The 21,304-nt window shown below is 32.9% G+C and overlaps 1 protein-coding gene across 1 annotated transcript in view; it reads left to right on the top strand.

Annotated features, from left to right (window-relative positions):
• The window catches only part of LOC114328049 (uncharacterized), a 101,803-nt gene that overhangs the window by 26,246 nt on the left and 54,253 nt on the right, over positions 1–21,304 (top strand). Inside the window, exon 3 of the mRNA XM_028276792.2 lies at positions 14,614–14,763. Coding sequence (XP_028132593.2) covers positions 14,614–14,763 — 150 coding nt within the window. The remainder of the gene's footprint in view (positions 1–14,613; positions 14,764–21,304) is intronic.

Raw genomic sequence — 21,304 nt, 5'->3', positions numbered from 1 at the left:
TTTTTTAGGAAAAAGTGAAAAATAAAACATACCCCATTTCAAAAAAAATTAAAATTTGTAGTTATCCTCACAAGAATTTCTTTAGGTTAACATAGTTAATGATTTCAACAATTTTGACCGGTTTAGAATGCAATGTTTTTTTTTAAATATAATTTACAAAAATCAGAATTTTTAAAATTATTCTACTTTTCGTATAGTAAGAGGTTTAAAAGACTAATTTTGACGTTTTTTAATATTTCTTGGAATCACCTTTTAATTAGATTTTAGGTGAACCTGGTATCTTAAAAATTAACGGAGTTATTTACAAAAAAACAATAACATTTTTTTGGGACATTTTTAAAAGATACATTTTGAAACATTTTTGGTGCATAAATTTTAATACTATCAACTTGATCAAGGGCTTATTTGATAGATATTTCTATAAACTTTGACAAATGTTTAATAAGTTTATGTTATAAAATGCATCATTTTCCCGGTATTTAAGCTTGACTACTTAGATTTGGCCTACTCAACGAAAGAAATATACATTCAATTACCTATAACTCACTTTTAGTTAACACTGAAAGGTTTTTCTAGTAAGCAGTTTATTTAATTTTTATTAGCCTCAATTTTGATAATAACAACTTTTTTTAAAAACTTATAGTTTTTGAATAATTTATGAAATTTTTCTCACGAAAAATTAAAATCTTTGATCTTTAATAACTCAAAAAGTTTTGATTTATTTTAATAAAACAAATTTTGCTTATAATTTGGCCCTCTATCGACTTGTGGGGTTATTTTTAATAAAATAATTTTCACCCCCGAGGAGAGGTGGCATCCACTCCCAGGGTAAAAGCGCAAGATGGCACCATGTCACCTTTGTTCCTTGAGATATCCTCTAACCACTTATCAATGTTCATGGAAATCGATGGAGGTTCAACGAAATCGGAGGTAATAGCTCATATCCACCTTCAGTGACGGCACTATGAGCAATTTTGTTTCCCACGTTTCCAATGTCTTCACATCTCATATTTTCATTGTCTATACTTCGCTAATATATGCCACTGTGGGTATTATTATCGTCCTATAATTTTTTATCATTCCTTTTCTCGATAAATATTTGGATGTCATCAGCGCTCTCAGTGCATTTTTTTATTTCTTCTTGCTAATCTGGTTTTTAGCTCTACTACGAAGAATCAGGAAAGAAAGAGAAGTAATGTATAGGATTAAAAGAAGAAAGTTGGAATATCCTGGACACACAATGAGCAACGGTACTAAATACAGATTATTGCAAATATTCTTTCAAGACAAAGTATTCGGAAAGCGAGTAATTGGGAGAAGAAGAATATCATGGTTAAATAACCCGAGAAATTGGTTCTCCACAGCAACAACGAAAATATTTAAAGCATCAGTAAATAAAAGAACTCAAATTTTTTCACAGAAATTGCTTGAAAATAACTCAAATAATAATATTTGAGTTATCCTTCCTCTCAAAAAGATCCGGAACATTGTTTAAATAATCAAAATGTCAAAAAATGAAGGAAAAATTCGATTTTTTTCTTCGTTTTTTGATTATAGCTTTAAAAGTATTCATTTACGAGAAAAGTTGTACTAACATAAAAGTTGCATAGTTAAATTTCCTACAATATAAAATTGGTTGCACATTTAAAAAATAGTCACCCTTGTTGCAAAATAGCAATAATTGCGAAAAAACCATACAAAAACAAGTATTCGCATTTCACGTTTTTGAACCATTTATGCTACACTTAGGACCTTCATATTTCACGATGAAAAACTTTATGATACAGTAAAACAATACTGTAAATTTCATTAAGATCGGTTCAAAAGATTTTGCAAAATAAATTTTGCAATCCAGCTTTCACAAAAAAAAATCATTTTTTCAAAATATTACAGGACTAAAAATAAAGCAGATATCAAGTTGAATTGTTTTTGCATATAGAAGTGTACTGTACCTTTCATTTGCAATTTGCAAAATTAAGATCGAGTAACTACAACGGCGTCAGGATTTTTTTTAAATAAACATTAATTATTGGTGCTACGCGCAGGACAGCGGATAGTTTGTTCTGATTGGGCATTCCAATGACCTTTGGTAATGATTGATACATTTTAATTTTTATGCATTTCGATATAAATAAATAAATTTGTTTATTGCAAAATAAAAACACATACTCTATCCTTTGAACTAACACTTTTTAGCAAAAACTTTTTTTGTTGATATATTTTAACATGGAGAATAAAAGTTTATTATTTTTAAACATATGCAATTGTTTAAACGATATTTCACAAACAATTATAAAAATTATTTTGATTTTTGTAGAATTAAAATATTAAAATACAACAAAATATAGTGTAAGAAAATAATATATTAGATAAAGATTGGAAGAAATTTTGGTGGAAATCAACCTGTGTGAATCGAACACCGCTGTCCTACGCGTAGCACCAACAATTAATGTTTATTTAAAAAAATTCCTGACGCAGTGGTAATTAATCGATTTTAATTTTGCAAATTGCAAATGGATGGTACGGTACACTTCTATAAGCAAAAAAAAATTCAACTTGCTATCTCCTATATTTTCAGTCCTGCAATATTTAAAAACAATTAATTTTTTTTGCGAAAGCTGGATTGCAAAATTTATTTTGCAAAATCGATTAAACCGATCTTAATGAAATTTACAGTGTTGTTTTACTCTATCATATAGTTTTTCTGGGTAAAATATGAAGGTCCTAAGTGTAGCATAAATGGTTGAAAAACGTAAAATGCGAATACTTGTTTTTGTATGTTTTTTTTTTCGCAATTGTTGCTATTTTGCAACAAGTGTGACTATTTTTTAAATTTTTAACCAATTCTATATTATAGGAAATTTAATTACGCAACTTTTATGTCAGTACAGCTTTTCTCGAAAGTTTTAAAGTTATAATCAAAAAACCAATAACAAAAAACGAATTTTTCCTTCACATTTTGACATTTTGATTATTTAAACAATGTTCCGGACCATTTGAGTGGGATGATAACTCAAATATTATTATTTGAATTATTTTCAAGCAATTTCTGCAAAAAAATGAGTCACCTCCCAACGTCCATCTCAAAACAGATGCGCCCTGGACTAATAATATACTTAGCTATTTCCTAGTTAATTTCCGACAAAATATTTTGCTCATTGCTGTGATTTTTTCCTTGTTTTCGTTAGTGTTACTTATCTTATTTTTTCTTTTCGTCTGTTATTTTAATGAATTCGAACCAGTATTATAAATTAATAATGGTTGAACATGCGTATGAATGTATGTATATGTAAATTTATAGGAAAGCGAAGAAAATATTTGTATACATTCAAACATACTTGCTGTGTTTCTGCATTTAAATGCATTCGAATCTTCTTTACGAGCTCTTTTTTTTAGTAATTACATTCACACTAGCACTGTCAATTTCTACAATATCAGCGTTATCGTACGCGATATTTACATTATCCCACGGGCGCCACATCACTATTCACATTAATTAAATTACAATAATTAACACTTGACACCCTCCAAACGAAATACTAAACCAATATTCAAAATAATTACAGCAACAAAACACTCGTATCACTTAACACACGTACACTCCAGTACTAACACACTGCTAGCTACCGAACTAAAACTAAGATTTGGCACGAAACTTGTGAATAGATATTATGCGGGAGGTCTGACAGTAAAAACACAGAGATGCTTTCAAATGGCCGCTTCTTAAACGTTTGACCTAATATCTATATTTGAAGAATATCATATTTCACCGGCTTAAAGCTATTCCACAGTATTTTTTACTTGGACAATATAATACCATAAAAAATGATATTTTTCAATCGACCTATTAAACATGTTTACCCGAGTAGAAACATTATTATTGCTGTCTGCACACCCTAATTCAGATCTTAAATTAATCACGTCAAAATTTATACATGGAAAGCAAACATGATAATGAGCATTTATAAAACAATCAGACGAACTTATTGGAAGGGAATGTTTTCAGTTTAATTAAAATTAATTAAATTCGAAATTTATTAGCTTCTACTGCGTGTCATACTTCATTTATCAAAATTATTAGTGAAGCATGCTTGACCACATAATCAATAAAATTTCGTATTTGGAATTAAATTCATAATTCATACTTTATTATAAAACTCAATTATTTTATTGATACAAAATTTAAAATATCATTTCAATACAAATTTGTTCATTGTTCCTTGTTCGCCATTTTCTTTTACTTTATTTAAAATATATCGGGTAATTAATTATCAAATAGACCATAGAAAAGAAGGAAGACAAAGACACCTTTTGTCGCCTATTAAAAAATGAACCAAATATTCAAAATTATAAGATTTTTTCGAAAATGAGGTCTAGGTAAATATAAAGGTCTGTTTTTTTTGCACCGTTTTTCTATGAAAAAAAAAATAACTTTTTTTGGACCTGCTACAAGAAGAGCTTTTACCGAGACTTGCAGAAGAAACTTCGGATGAAGAAGAAATTTGGTTTCAAATAGATGTCATGTTATACGCAAAATTATTGTCCTGAGAAAAACAGTTTTAATAATTGTGTAATTGAACCTAACTGTAACATAATGTAGCCTGCGTGATTGGAAAATCTACCTTCAAATGATTATTTTATCTGGGCTCATCTAAAATCTAATAAGCTGCCCAAAAATGTGAATCAATAAAGAGTAAACAAAAATAATATCCCCACGCATTCTGGTTAATGTTATATTGACAATTTTACATTTGATTGTACAACATTATACCAAAACGCCACAATGCGTGTAAAACTACATGATACTACCAGAGAAATTCATATCAAGCGAGGTGTGAGACAGGGCGACACTCTCTCACCTAAATTATTTATAGCGGTCCTCGAATACGCCTTTAAAATGCTAAAGTGGGAAAATAGAGGAATAAAGATAGATGGAGAAATGCTCAATCATCTGCGTTTTGCCGACGATATAGTACTTATTACCGAAGATCTGGGTGAAGCACAACAAATGCTACTAGAATTAGAAAACGTGTCTTCAACAATAGGTCTAAGAATGAACATCAGTAAGACCAAATTTATGACAAATTTAGTTCCCAGCGAACACCTAACCATCCAAAATCAAGTGGTAGAATTGACAGAAAAGTACATATATCTCGGTCATGAAGTCAGAATAGGCAAGGACAATCAGACCTGCGAATTTCAACGACGAATAACACTTGCTTGGGCGGCGTATGGATCACTAAGAGACATCTTTAAGAGCAACATCCCGACAGCTATGAAACGGAAGACATTTGACCAATGCGTTCTTCCTATTATGACATACGGAGCAGAAACTCTCACGCTCACAAAAACAACAGCACTAAAAATGCGAGTGGCACAAAGGCGCATGGAAAGATCGATTCTCGGCGTGACAAAAAAAGACAAAATAAGGAACCAAGACTTAAGGAAAAGAACAGGTATCACTGATGTCGTTGAACGTATAGCCAAGCTGAAATGGAATTGGGCAGGTCACATAGCGCGACTGAAAGACTCACGATGGACCAGAAAACTAATTGACTGGCGCCCAAGAGAAGACAAACGCAGCAGAGGACGACCACCAACACGCTGGATGGACGACATTAAACGAATATCCAAGAAATGGCAACAAGAAGCACAGAACCGTGAAGAGTGGCGAAGAATGGGAGAGACCTATGTCCAGCAGTGGACAGAAGAGGTTGTATGATGATGATGATGACATTTGATTGGGATACTGCTTAGTACAAGCTAGTGTGAGCTCCACACTCTCACCGAAGTCGATTGAGGTTCAACAAGTACGAGAGTGTATACGGCCAGCTTGTGCAACTTTGCCTCACTTCGTTCTATTTCCATCCTCTGTCGGTCTGGCGCGTCCCAGTCAAAGGGATCTTTGTCGGTATAGCACCGCTTGAATGTGTTCCTCGCGAAGTAGAACGAATGTGTAGAGTTGTTGTACTTCGGACTTCGGTCAATTTTGGCGAAGTAACTTCGCCGAGAGTGTGGAGCCCGTTTATTACTTAGTACTCTGAAAATTTGTTATAGTTTTGTGTTTAGAAATTATCATAAATTATTCTTTATTCGTACTTTAACATCTATCTTAACATCCATTTTGAATTTCCTTCCGTCCTTGGTCAATTCTATAATTTCTCTCACAATTTTCCCTTTTTTTTGTTTCTTTTTGGTTTGTTTATCAGACTAATATTTCATTCTGCAAATGTTTCCAACTTAGCTGGATATCATTCACAATAAAATATATCTACATTATGGGCTCCTGTTCTAATTCAGTTTTTATTTCTTCATTTCTAATTCTATCAAATTTGTTATTTCTGCTATACTTTTGAGCTATTCCTTATGTTTTTCATTTAACTTACTGTCGTGTTTAGACTGCCTTATTTACGTATGTTTCACTTAGACCGGGCAGTATCGTCGCCCCCGCTAGCGCAATTATTCCGATTCGATTTTTTTTAACAAACTTACTCAAAAAGAGGTCCTTATAACATATCCACAGGGTGCCGGGCGGTGCCTTGGTCGAAAAATTTTTTAAACAATTTTTAACAAATTCACAAAAATAATTTTTCTATTTCCAAAAATTTTTTTTAGATAATTTGGGTCATTCTGAGCAAAAAAGGTCTCTTGTCATTTTTCTCTAAAATTGACTGTTGTCGAGTTATACGCGATTAAAAATTTGAAAAATGCGAAAATGGCTATTTTCAAGTCTTCATAACTCGATCAAAAATGATTATTATGAAATTAAAAAAGTGAAAAAATCAAGACTCAAATAGCTTCTTCAGCGTTCTGAAGAGATTTTTGCCATTAATTTATTACAAAGCTGTTATTTTTAGTTATTAACAATTAGCGCTATAGTCTAACTGTATCGTCGCCCCCGTTAGCGGAACAATTTCGATCAGATTTTTTTGCACAAAATTACTCAAAAAGGGGTCCTCATAACATATCCACAGGGTGCCTTGCGGTGCCGTGGTCGAAAAATTTTTTAAACAATTTTTTTTAAACAAATTCACAAAAATAATTTTTTCATTTCCAACAATTTTTTTTAGATAACTTGGGTCATTCTCAGCAAAAAAGGTCTCTTGTAATTTTTCTCTAAAATTGATTGTTGTCGAGTTATATGCGATTAAAAATTTGAAAAATGCGTAAATGGCCATTTTAAGGCTTCATAACTCGATTAAAAATGATTATTATGAAATTCAAAAAGTGACAGAATCAACATTGAAATCCCTTCTTCAGCGTTCTGAAGAGATTTTTGTCATTATTTTATTAGAAAGCTGTTATTTTTAGTTATTAACAATTAGCGGTATAGTCCAACTGTATCGTCGCCCCCATTAGCGAAACTATTTCGATTAGATTTTTTTGCACAAACTTACTCAAAATAAATAGGTCCTTATAACATATCCACAGAGTGCCGGCCTGTGGTTGAAAAATTGTTTAAACAATTTTTAGACCACGGACCGGCCGGCACACCGTGGATATGTTATAAGGACCTCTTTTTGAGTAAGTTTGTGCAAAAAAAATCTAATCGAAATAGTTCCGCTAACGGGGGTGACGATACAGTTGGACTATAGCGCTAATTGTTAATAACTAAAAGTAACAGCTTTGTAATAAAATAATGCCAAAATTCTCTTCAAGACGTTGAAGAAGATATTTGAATCTTGATTTTGTCACTTTTTGAATTTCATAATAATAATTTTTAATCGAGTTTTGAAGCCTTGAAAATGGCCATTTACGCATTTTTCAAATTTTTAATCGCGTATAACTCGACAACAGTCAAGTTTAGAGAAAAATGACCAGAGGCCTTTTTTACTCACAATGACCCAAATTATCTAAAAAAAGGATTGTCAGAAATGAAAAAATTATTTTTGTGAGTTTGTTTAAAAAGAATTGTTTAAAACATTTTTCGACCACGCCACCGCCCGGCACCCTGTGGATATGTTATAAAGACCTCTTTTTGAGTAAGTTTGTGCAAAAAAATCGAATCGAAATACATAGTTCCTCTAACGGAGGCGACGATACAGTTGGACTATACCGCTAATTGTTAATAACTAAAAATAACAGCTTTGTAATAAAATAATGACAAAACTCTCTTCAGGACGCTGAAGAAGGTATTTCAATCTTGATTTTGTCATTTTTTGAATTTCATAATAATCATTTTTAATCGAGTTATGAACCCTTGAAAATGTCCATTTTCGCATTTTTCAAAATTTTATCGCGCATAACTCGACAACAGTCAATTTTAGAGAAAAATGACAAGACACCTTTTTTGCTCAGAATGACCCAGATTATCTAAAAAAAATTGTTTGAAATAAAAAAATTATTTTTGTGAATTTTTTTAAAAAAAATTGTTTAAAACATTTTTCGACCACGGCACCGCCCGGCACCCTGTGGATATGTTATAAAGACCTCTTTTTGAGTAAGTTTGTGCAAAAAAATCGAATCGGAATAATTGCGCTAGCGGGGGCGACGATACTGCCCGGTCTAACTTGCGTATAGTATAACTGGTTGGACTATAGCTTTATACACATTATACAATTGCGTATTTCTTCCCTTGTTATTCCTTAGTATAGTTTTATTCATGGCATACCTACAATATTTTGTTCGCTTTCCTTTTCTATTTGCTATGCGAACATCAATTTTTCCTCATTTGTCATCATAACACCTGAATACTACCAGTGTCGACCTACGGCTTGGAGACCGTAGCCCTTACTAGAAAATCTCACAAAAAAACTAGAAACAATATAAAGGGCAATGAAAGAAATAATGCTTCGAATATAACTATAAGACAAGATCAGAAATCCCAGGATAAGACGAAGAACGTCAAAGATATCGTGCAGGAAATTAAAGAAATGAAATGACTCTGGGCCAGCCACAGCTATACAATGTTGATAACAGATAAACACGCAGAACCTTAGAATGGAGACCAAGAACAATGAGAAGAAGCATGGGAACACCTCAAAGAGATGGGTAGGTGACGTAAGAGCAGTGGCAGCCAAACAGTGGATTGGAATGTCCGAAGATAGAGAAAGATGGAAGCAATGGTGCTTTGCAGGAGAATTTATTATTCTCATTTTCTTTTGTTAGGTGTGTGTTCATTATAATTAATTTGGTATATTGTCTATTTATTACCATCTTCATTAAATTTGTTCTATTTCCTTGATCCATATGTTTAGAATTATATATCTTATTCTGTCATTAGTATGATATAGTCCGCATGTAAAAATGAATATTTATATGTATTGTATTGGGCAGCTAATTTGTGTATCCCACAGAATTGTGTAATAATATAGTTTTTTACTTCATTTTTTTTATCTTATCTAATATATATTTGTTCTGTTCATTTTTCCACATGAAATTTATTTGATTTTTCTCCATTCATTTGTCGCCCTCTTACTGGTTCATATATTTGCTTTTGATTGTTTGTATTTTTTTGTCTTGGTACTTGTAGTTGTTCTAGAGAATTCCTTATAACCTCTCTTCTTCTGAAACCATAAGCTTTTTTCAGATACACAAACGCCAGGAATAGTTTTTCTTCTATTTCTATTGTTTTCTCTATTATGTTTCTTATTAAGAAAATATTATCTGTTGTAGCTATACCTTTTTTGAAAGCTGCGTGTTTCTCTTCAATTTTGTTCTCCACTATATTATTTATCAGTCTAGTCTAGAATTCTACGATTCTAGAATACGCTGTGAGCTCGTACGTAGAGGGGATATTTACAAATTCGCGAGCGCCAGTAGTGGCAAGTCTGTAAACGTTTACCGGAAATTTGACATAAATGTCAAAGTGATTAATTTAAAATTAAAATTAAAAACATTAATTATAAAAAATATTAGTTGGTCAAAGCTGTGGTATATATTTTTACCTTAAATATACTTACGTTTTAAATACTGAATTTAAGTTTTTTTAATGTTCCGTAATATGTAATTATAAATTAATCTTAGCGCCATCTACACGATAATTGTGAAAGTATCCGAAGTAAGAAATTCATATTTTATCAATAGAACGTCAAAATGATTAGCAAAATCTTAAAAAAATCAATTACAATTTAATTACTTTTTTGCGTTGTAAATATTAAGCGATAACAATTAAATAATAAATTTAAAAATTACCGGTGAAAGTTGAATTAGTAATCCGCCAGGAGCGACACCAGCGAAGCTCAAAGCGTATACTCGATAATAATTCTACTATATATTTTAAAAAGAACTATTTACAGGTAAAGAGTTCTAAAATTTTTGTATTTGTTTATATTACCTTTTTATGGATGGAACGAAACAAATTCATTTCCCATTCCACCGGTATTATCTTTTGACACCAAACTTCTTATTTAGTAACCACTTCTTTCCTTTTGGTCCAATGAACTTTACTAAATACAGGTCAACATTATTACTTCCTAAAGCCTATTTATTGCTTCTATACTAGTCCACACTATAATCTTCCTAGAATAAAATTAAAAGGTAAAAATTAAAGAATACATTTCTTTCACATGTCGTACATGTCATTTCTATTTTTATAATCCGGCAACACCGCCTAAAATTTGAGCAGAGTTTCGCTACGTATTTATTAACTTTATGATCGCCTCACTTTTTATATGGGTGCAATGTTTTATCCCTTATTTCAATGTAATGTTTTTAGTCGATTCTTTCACGGTTTTTGCTCTAAATTTTAAAGAACCGCTTGGATTGACATTAAATTTGTCATGGGTATAGCTTACATGTCAAAGAAAAAAAGTGATATTGTACCGATGTGTGCTTTTGCCCTGGGGGTGACTTTCACCCCCTCTTGGTTGTGAAAAAATATATGTCCAAAATAAGTCCGGAAATGGGTAAAGTATCTAATTTTAAGTAACTTTTGTTCTATACAGCTTTTTCGCCAAGTCAACACTTTCCGAGTTATTTGCTAGTGAATATGTTCATTTTTCAACAAAATAACCACATTTTTAGACGGTTTTTCGCATATAACTCAAAAAGTAAGTATTTTGTTGAAAAAAGGTTCTTAGGAAAAATATAGCCTATAAAAAAGTAAAAAAAATGGTGTACGCGTTAGGTCTCTGGATCTCGTAGAACTAGAGTTATAGCCAATGAAAAATAGATTCATATTCACCAAATTTCAAAAAGAATAATTCGACGTAAAATATCGAAAAAATTAAGCACTTTTGGGGGAAAACTCATTAAAACTTTTTTAAAGTGTTTAAATAAAGATTTATTTCTGTTTTTACAAAAAGTTTCTAGCGTTAAATTTAAGCAAGTTACGCTCAAAATAAAGTTGGTCCCTTTTGTTTTTGCAAAAAAAAAATCGGGAAGACCAACCCCTAATTAACAACTTAAATGAAAATAATCGTTACCGCTCCACAAATTATTTTACTTATGTTGTGTTTATATGATGTGTAAGTTTCATCGATTCAAAGTGATTATTTTTGAAAAAATTTGGTTTCAAAATAAAATTTTTAAAAATTTGAATTTTGAAAAATATGCTTTTTTCAAATTAACTTAAAAATTGTTAGAGATAACAAAAATCTCGAAAAACAAAAAAAGTCAGATGTGCTTTTGTAAATATCATGTATTTTTTTGTTTTTCTGTTAGACAAAAATTGATTAAGATTTGGTGTTTCTAAATTTGCATACATTCGTAATCAGTGACTCTTTCAACCCATTTTACCTACAGCCCTTTCAATAGTAAGGACTTTGAACCGATGAAACTTACAGATCATATAAACAATATATACAACAGTCAAGAAACTTATAAAGTCGTAACGATTAAGTTCATTTAAGATACTAATTAGGGGGTGATTTTCTCGATTTTTTTACCAAAACCAAAAGGAACTAACTTTATTTTGAGCGTAATTTGTTTAATTTTAACGCTAGAAATTTTTTTTATAAAACAAAAATAAAGCTTTTTTAAACACTTTAAATAAGTTGTAATGAGTTCTCCCCGAAATGTGCTTCATTTTTGGTTATTTCACGTTAAAGTGTTCCATTTGGAATTTGACGAATATGAACCTATTTTTCATTAGCTATAACTCTGCTTCTGCTAGGTGTAGAGACGTGATATATACATCAGTTTTTTAAATTATTTAGAGGCTATATTTTTCCTAAGAATGTTTTTTCGACAAAATACTTACTATTTGAGTTATCTGCGAAAAACCGTCTAAAAGCGTGGTTATTTTGTTGAAAAAATGAACATATTCACTGCCAAATAACTCGAAAAGTATGGACTTAGTGCAAAAACTCTATAGAACAAAAGTTACTTAAAATTAGCCAGTTTATCCATTTCCTGACTTTCTTTGGACGAATATTTTTTCACCCCAAGAGGGGGTGAAAACCACCCCCAGGGGAAAAGCACATATCGGCACAATATCACTTTTTTTCTTTGACTTGTTAGCTATGTGTATGCCAAATTTCATGTCAATCCAAGCGGTTCTTAAAATTTAGAGATTTTGCAATATTTTACCGTTAAAGAACGGACTATTTTAGTTTATTAAATTCCGATTTGCGCCACGTAGTGCAGTACTGAAGGGGGATATGAGCTATTACCTCCGATTTCGTTGAACCCCTATCGATTTGCATGAAAATTGGTGAGTGGTTAGAGGATATCTCAAGGAACAAAAGTGACATGTTGTTAACTTGCGCTTTTACCCTGGAGTGGATATCTCCCCTTCTCGGAAATGGAAATTATTTTATTAAAATAACCCCATAATTCGATAGAGGGACAAATTGTAAAAAAAATTTGTTATAATATAAAGTTATTAAAATAAAGCAAAACTGTTTGAGTTATATAAGATCAAAGATTTTAATTTTTCGTGAGAAAAGTGCATGTTTTTAACCGATTTTTCGTAAATAACTCAAAAACTATAAGATTTAATAAAAAAGTTATTATTACTAAAATTAAAGCTAATAAAAAACTAAATAAACTTCTTACTACAAAAACCTCTTAGTGTTAACTAAAAATGAGTTATAGGTAATTGAATGTATATTTCTTTCGGCGACTACCCAAATCTAAGTACTCAAGCTTAAATAAGCGGAAAAAGATGCTTTTTATAACTAGTCCTGTCGCCAGGGGGGGTACAACGGCCTCGTTAATTCAGATGGACTTACCCAAGTTTTTTTTATGTATTTTGACCCGTAGAACACGAATTTTTTGGGTAACAGTTGATCCGGATGTCGATAAGATTGTTATAGACCAAGAACTTGAGGAATCAAATAACAGCGATTTTTGGCAAAACAAAACAATATTTTGTATTTTTTTGGGTCATTTTAAGCAAAAAATATTTCTACAAGTTTTTTAGTAGGATGCACAGTTTTCGAGATAAACGCGGTTGAACTTTGAAAAAATCGAAAAACTGCAATTTTTAAACCCGAATAACTTTTGATTAAAAAATAAAATAGCAATTCTGCTTAGCGCCTTTGAAAGTTCAAGTCAAATTATGTCGGTTTTGATTATTTGCATTGCTAAAAATTTATTGTGTTATTGTTAAACAAAGCTACAAACAACTAGTGCGTGAGTGATGTTTCTATGATTTCTCATTTAAAATCGAACGAGTAGGTAGAATAGGTACTAGTGCAATCAAGACTATTTCTACGTTACATGCGTTAAAACGCATGTAAAAGCACGGGAAACCCTACGTGTTTATAGCTTTGTTAAACAATAAAAAAATAAATTTTTACCAATGCAAATAATCAAAACCGATATAATTTGACTTAAACTTTCAAATGCGGTAAGCAGACTTGCTATTTTATTTTTTAATCAAAAGTTATTCGGGTTCAAAAATTGCAATTTTTCGATTTTTTTAAAGTTCAACCGCGTTTATCTCGAAAACTGTGCATCCTACGAAAAAACTTGTAGAAATATTTTTTACTTAAAATGGCCCAAAAAATACAAAATATTGTTTTGTTTTGCCAAAAATCGCTGTTATTTGATTCCTCAAGTTCTTGGTCTATAACAATCTTATCGACATTCGGATCAACTGTTACCCAAAAAATTCGTGTTCTACGGGTCAAAATACATAAAAAAAACTTGAGTAAGTCCATCTGAATTAACGAGGCCGTTGTACCCCCCCTGGCGACAGGACTAAACATAAAGTCATATTTGTCAAAGTATTTAAAAATATCTATCAAATGAGTCCCCTAACAATTTCGTTTAACCTAAAATCAATGTTTATTTTTCAAATAAAATTTTGGTCTGTTTTCTGACAGCAGTAAAATACATTTAAAATTAAATAAATTACATACATTCATCTTTTTGTTTTAATTTAATTAAAAATAAAAATATTGGCCGGATACAAAGTTTTGCATTTTTTTGCAATCAGTATATTTATTTTATAAAATTACCAAGACATTCTTCTTTGAAAGGCTCCTAATAGTTCGAAATAAAGTTAATTGCACTTTTCTTTAAAATTCCAGCAAAAACTGCACTCCAAAATTGGATAGAAACTATCGATAAAACTAGCGCCTTGCTTGATTTGTTCCGATTGGAAAAATAATTTACTGATAGCACTCTCTTTAATTACACTTAACCACAAAGAAGTATCAAAACAGAAACTACTCAAAGAAAATAAACAATAAAAGTCTTTCTAAACACGACTGTGTATTTTAGCCGGAATATTATCTCAGTGAAAATGCCCGGATTAGAAGGATGCCCGAAACTCAACTTCGACAGTTATCTCAAGAGCCTTACGAATATTCGGAGAGTCCCAGAGCAGACGAGCCAGAGTGGGACCAACTACTTAAATTTGGCAAGAGAAAGGTAAGACAGTTTAAATTATGCTATATCGAGTAACAGTCTTTATTATCTTTGATCAATTTCTGCAATGAAAACTTACTTAAATAAGCATCTTTTTAAGACCTTTTTAAGCATTTTGATGCAATGTGTCACTTTGCTCTTAATTAACAGTATCTATTACTATATCAAAAGCAGCCAATATTTTTATTATATATATATTATCGGTTTACAACGTTCTCCGTCTTCCGATACCCGTTCGCCATTCCTCTCTGTCCGCACATTGATCTACTTGCAGACCTCTTTCATCCATGGCTTTGTTTATTCCTGCCTGCCAACTTTTCCGCGGTCTACCTCTTCTTCTTCTACCTTGCGGTTTCCAGTTTTGTATTTCTCTTGGAATTCTGTCTTCGTGCATTCTTTGTACGTGACCAAACCATCGCAGTTGTATTTCATTGATTTCGTCATTTATTGTATGTGTGACCTTCATTATTTCTCGTATTCGTTCATTGGTGACATGTTCTCTTCTTGATCTTCCTGCAGCTCTTCTCCAGAAATCCATTTCGGTGACCTCTAACATTCGTTTTGCTTTTTCCTTCATAGGCCATACTTCGCAGCTGTATGTTATGATGCTTTTCACTACGGCGTTATAGATCTTTTTCTTGTTTTGGTATTTTACCTGCTTGTCCCAGAGTACAGAGTTTAGGAGCGTAATTGCTTTCCTGCCCTGAGTATTTCGTACTTTAATGGCTCCGTCCAGTGTTCCATAATTCGTGATTTTCATACCCAGGTATTTATATTCGTTACATTTACTGATTGTTTCTCCTCCTTCTAGTATCAAATCCTGCTGCATTCCACCGATATTCATATATTTGGTTTTTCTGTTGATCTCTAGTCCCCATTTCCTGTATTCCTCTATAAGCTTTCTTGTCATGTAACATATTATATCATCGTAGTCTTGTGCTATTAGTATTTGGTCGTCTGCGAAACAAAGAGTATATTGTATATGGTCATTTAGTGGGAGTCCCATGTTCTTGCATTTCCGTTTCCAATTTTTAAGAGCTTGTTCTAAATATATTTTAAAAAGTGTTGGAGAGAGGCAGCATCCTTGTTTGAGCCCTTTATTTGTCAGAAATCCGTCGGTGAGTTTGTTTCCTTGTTTATTTCTCGTGGTCGTGTTGTTATAAAAATTTTTAATCATTTTTATGATTTCTATGTTTATATTTGTATTCTTCATTGCCTCCCATAACTTTACCAAAGGTACGCTATCGTATGCTTTTTTCAGATCAGTATATACGAAATGAATCTCTTGGTTAACCGCTGTTTTCTTTTCCATGACTTGTGTGATTGCAAAAAGGTGGTCAATTGTAGATCTTCCGGCTCTAAATCCTGCTTGTTCTTCTGCCTCCATTTACTTGTATTCGTCTTCTATTCGGTTTTTTAAGATCCTTCCGTATATCTTGCTGATTGTTGGTGCAACGGAAATACCCCTGTAGTTATCACATTGTTTTCGATCTCCTTTTTTGTATATTGCTGACATGTACGGTAATTTCCATTCTTGTGGGACTTCTTTGTTGTCGATGCATCTTTGTAGTAGTTTCCTTATGTGCTCATAAAGTCTTGGAGTTCCGTTTTTTAGCTCGGCTGGAATCCCCCCAGGTCCTGGTGCTTTACCGCTTTTTAGTTCGGTACATACTTTCTTAATTTCATTGGTGGATAGCCTTATTGGAGATCCTGTTACTCCTACTGTGTCCTGGGATGACTCTAATGTTTCGAATTCATTTCTTTTTTCTGTCAGTAGGTCGCTGAAATACTCCTTCCACTCATTCGGTGATATTGCAGTTACAAGTTCTTTTCCTGTCTCTTTGCGTAGATCTCTAAGAATTTTCCAGCTTCCAGTGGATTTCCTACCTCCGATGTATGTATTGATTCGTGTACACTGTTTTTCCTATTTTTCGTTCTTGCTCTGTCTAATCATTCTGCGTACGTTTGCTTGTGCTTCCTTATAAGCTAGTTGGTCTACTACATCTCTTGTACTCATGTATTTCTGGTATTTTCTTCGCTTTTCTTCTATTTCTGATTCGACTTCTTCGTCCCACCAATATGGTTTGTTTTTTGTGTTCTTTTCTATCTGTCCTAAGGCTTCTTCTGCGGCCGAGTGTATACATCCTTTCAAGTAGATATATGTTCTTCTATAGATTCGTGTTGTAGATCTTTTCGTTTTTGGTCGAGTCTTCTTTTGTATAAAATTTTCACACTTTCATGTTCTAAACTATTTAGGTTGTATCTTATTTGTGTAATTTCCTCTTCATATTGCTCCACCTTCTTCTGTCTGTTTTTCATACTTGTACGGAAAGATGAGTTTTATACCAAGGAAATGGTGATCGCTACCACAAGTTAATCCTCTATATGCCCTGACATCTGGAACTATTATGTGAGATTTTTGTTTCATTATCGCGTAGTCTATAATTGATTTTAGTCCTCGTGTGTTTTGTGTCCAGGTGAACTTGTGTACGTCTTTTTGTTGGTACCAACCATTTAGTATTTTCAATTCCATTTGTTCGCACAGGTCTATAATTCTTATTCCGTTATCGTTTGTCGTATCTTCACCATATCTTCCAACTACTTTATGATTTTGTCTATTTCCCACTCGTCCGTTTAGGTCCCCTAGTATAATGATTTCTCTTGTATTTCCTATCTGCTCTATAGCGTCATTTAGATCTATGAAAAACTGGTCTTTAATATGTACTGGATAATCATCGTTTACCGCATATACTCCTATGATTGTTAGTCTGTGCCCATATATACTCATGTTAAGTTTTATTATTCGCTCGTTTACCGCTTCCCACGATGTGATCCGTTTACGAAATTTCTTGTGTACCACAATAGATACACCTTTACATGCTCTTTGTTCCTTAGGGACCCCGCTATAGAAGTGATCGTAACTGCCTATATTTTCCGCTCCTTGGCTCTTTTTCTTGGTTTCTGTTAGTACCGCGAGGTCAATTTTTTGGTGTTTTAGTTCACTAAGCACTTCCGTTTGCTTTGTTGAGATTCCCTGAATGTTCCATGTTCCAAATTTCAGTGTCCGTTTTCTTTGCCGAGTTCGTTTCCGTATTTCCATCCTTGTCCGAGACGATTTGGGTTCTTAACATTTTTTTTATTTTCCGAGTATCGAGGAGTTAGCCCGATGTCTCAACTCCCTCAATATTTTTATTATACAAAGGATTAACATATCCAAAGACATCGGGTCTTCTTCTTTTTATACTTGTTGTAGATCTGACGATGTGCTAATTCCGGCGTTTAAGTATTTCTTGAGAGGTAGACTGCCAGCTATCTCTCAATCTTTTTGGTGGTCTCCCCGGTGAACGCTTGCCTACTGGTTTTCCTTCTAGCGCAATTCTGGGTAATCGGTGCTCCTCCATTCTTTTTAAATGACTGAATTATTCGCTCCGTCTTTGCCTACCCCATCTGACTACACATTGTATGCCACATTGCTCCCTGATGATGTTGTTTCGTATTATATCTCTTCTTGTCTTCCCTGCTATTGCTCTTAGTATCTTCATTTAGGCTCTTCGTAGCATGTATTTGGTTTTATTGGTATCTTCTCTTGATTCAATGCCATAGGTCCTAACAGGTCGGATGCAAGTTTTATAATTTATAACTTTGCTGTCCATTCTCATATATATGGGTTATTCCAGACCACATCTCTCAAGCAACCGGACAAGACAGCGGCCTTGTTAATTTGTCCTCTTAGGTATCTGGCTTTGGCCATGATAACTTGATAAGTCTACACTTAGATATTTGAACTGATTTAGCTCTTCTATGGGTTTCTCCTCTACCACGAGCTTGCATCTAATTAGATCTTTCGCAATGGTAATGCATTTTGTTTTCTGCGTGGATATGTTCATGTTGAGTGGTCGACATGCTTAGGAGAATCGATGAAGTTGTCTTTGTAGGTCATCCTCATCCTCTGCAATCACGGCTGCATTATCCGCATAGCACGCTGTACTGATTCTACTGAGACCGAGTCTGTGTCCTAGTTGCAGCGATTCCACATCTTCCATTATTTCATCCATTAGCAAATTGAAGAGAAATGGGCTGAGGCTGTCTCCCTGCCTGATTCCCCCTGGTGTTGGTATGTTGGCCGTAATGGTGTCGTTTGTTTTAATTTTTGTCGTGTTGGTATTGTTCATTTGTTTTATGACTGCAACAATGTTTGCCGGTATCTCTTTTTCCTTCATTTTCTGTAATACATATATCGCTAAGTTTGATTTTGTGAAATGCTTTCGTTAGGTCTACGAAGCAAATATATGTGGTTCTGTTATATTCTATCGACTTTTTTCTCACTTGTTTCATGAAAAATATTGCGTCCGTCGTACCTGTCTTTTCTAAATCCTTGTTGTTCTTCTCTGTTCTTTATCTTTGATTCCAATTTATCCTTAATTATGCCTGTGAATAACTTCATTGTCGTATTTAAGAGAGTTATTCCTCTGTAGTTGTCCGGACATGATCATATAGGTTAAGTATTTTAATAACTTCTAAAGGACGACAGTTAATATTTTTATAAATTTTTACTGACTTTTTGCAAATAAATAATAATAGTAAGGTATAGTTTGAACCAAACCCAGACATCCAAAGTGAAAGTTATCCTCCAACACCAAATTGTTCTCTATGGTCCACATAATGTTCAGAAAAAAGTCACACCATTTTGAGCGTCGGGTTTTGGGGGGGGGGGGAGAGAGTGGGAGAAATCTGCAAATTCGTAGTTTTTTAAGTTTTTCGTCAATATTTCTTAAACTAAGCGGTTTAGCATGAACAACCTTCTACACAAAATTGTTCTACATTAAATTTTAAATAAAAAAGGCCCTATGCATAACCCTTCTAAAATGAACGATTCCAAAGTTACGTAGTCCTGTCGCCAGGGGGGTACAACGGCCTTCTTAATTCAGATGGACTTACCCAAGTTTTTTGTATGTATTTTGACCCGTAGAACACGAATTTTTTGGGTAACAGTTGATCCGGATGTCGATAAGATTGTTATAAACGAAGAAGTTGAGGACTTACATAACAGCGATTTCTCGCAAAACAAAACATTTTTTTGTATTTTTTGGGTCAATCTAACCAAAAAATGTTCCTACAAGTTTTTTCGTAGGATGTATAGTTTTCGAGATAAACGCGGTTGAACTTTCAAAAAATCGAAAAATTTTGAATATTTGCATTGCTAAAAATTTATTTTTTGATTGTTAAAAAAAGCTATAAACACATAGTGTTTCCCGTGCCTAATATATGCGTTTTAATGCATGCTACTTAGAAATAGCCCCGCTTGCACTTTTACCTCCTCTACGTACTCGTTCGATTTTAAATGAGAAATCATTGAAACATCACTCAAGCACTAGGTGTTTATAGCTTTGTTTTAACAATAAAATAATACACTTTTAGCAATACAAATAATTAAAACCGATATAATTTGACTTGAACTTTCAAATGCGGTAAGCAGAATTGCTATTTTATTTTTTAATCAAAAGTTTTTCGGGTTCAAAAATTAGAATTTCTCGTTTTTTTGAAAGTTCAACCGCGTTTATCTCGAAAACTATGCATCATACGAAAAAATTTCTAGGAACATTTTTTGGTTAGAATGGCCCAAAAAATACAGAAAAATGTTTTGTTTTGCGAGAAATCGCTGTTATGTGATTCCTCAACTTCTTGGTTTATAACAATCTTATCGACATTCGGATCAACTGTTACCCAAAAAATTCGTGTTCTACAGGTCAAATACATAAAAAAAACTTGGGTAAGTCCATCTGAATACAGGAGGCCGTTGTACCCCCCTGGCGACAGGACTAACGGAGGTAGTATAGTATAATTGGTCCAAAAAAGGCCTAACCCAAACATCCAAAGTAAAAGTTCTCCTTCAACACCAAATTGTTCTATATGGTCCACATATTGTTAGTAAAAAGTTACAGCATTTTGAGCGTCCGGTTTGGGGGGGGGGGGAGATGGGGGAGAATTCGGTAAATTAGTAGTTTTTTTAAGTTTTTCGTCAATATTTCTAAAACTATGCTTTAGCGTAAGGAATGTTCTATAGAAAAATGTTCTACATAAAATTTAAAACAAAAAAGATTCTATACATAATTGTTATAAAATCAACGGTTCCAGAGTTACGGAGGGTGAAAAGTGGAGGTTTTCGATACTTTTTATATTTACCGATTTCTCCCCCCCTCTCTCCCCCCCCAAACGCGTCGCTAAAAATGGTGTGACTTTCTTCTGAACATTATGTGGACCATATAGAACAATTTGGAGTTGGAGGATAACTTTCACTTTGGATGTCTGGGTTTTTGGTATAGTTATATCATAAATATTGCCCAGAAAATATAAAAAGTATCGAAAACCTCGACTTTCACCCTCGGTAACTCTGGAACCGTTGATTTTATAACAATTATGTATACAACATTTTTTGTTTTAAATTTCATGTAGAACATTTTATTTATATATTGTTTACGCTAAAGCATAGTTTTAGAAATGTTGACGAAAAACTTAAAAAAAATACTAATTTACCGGCTTCTCT

This window comes from Diabrotica virgifera, chromosome 6 (genome assembly GCF_917563875.1).
Source record: "Diabrotica virgifera virgifera chromosome 6, PGI_DIABVI_V3a".
Lineage (NCBI taxonomy): Eukaryota > Metazoa > Arthropoda > Insecta > Coleoptera > Chrysomelidae > Diabrotica > Diabrotica virgifera.
The sequence above is the reverse complement of the archived record's forward strand: the minus strand, read 5'-3'. Positions and strand labels throughout refer to the sequence as shown.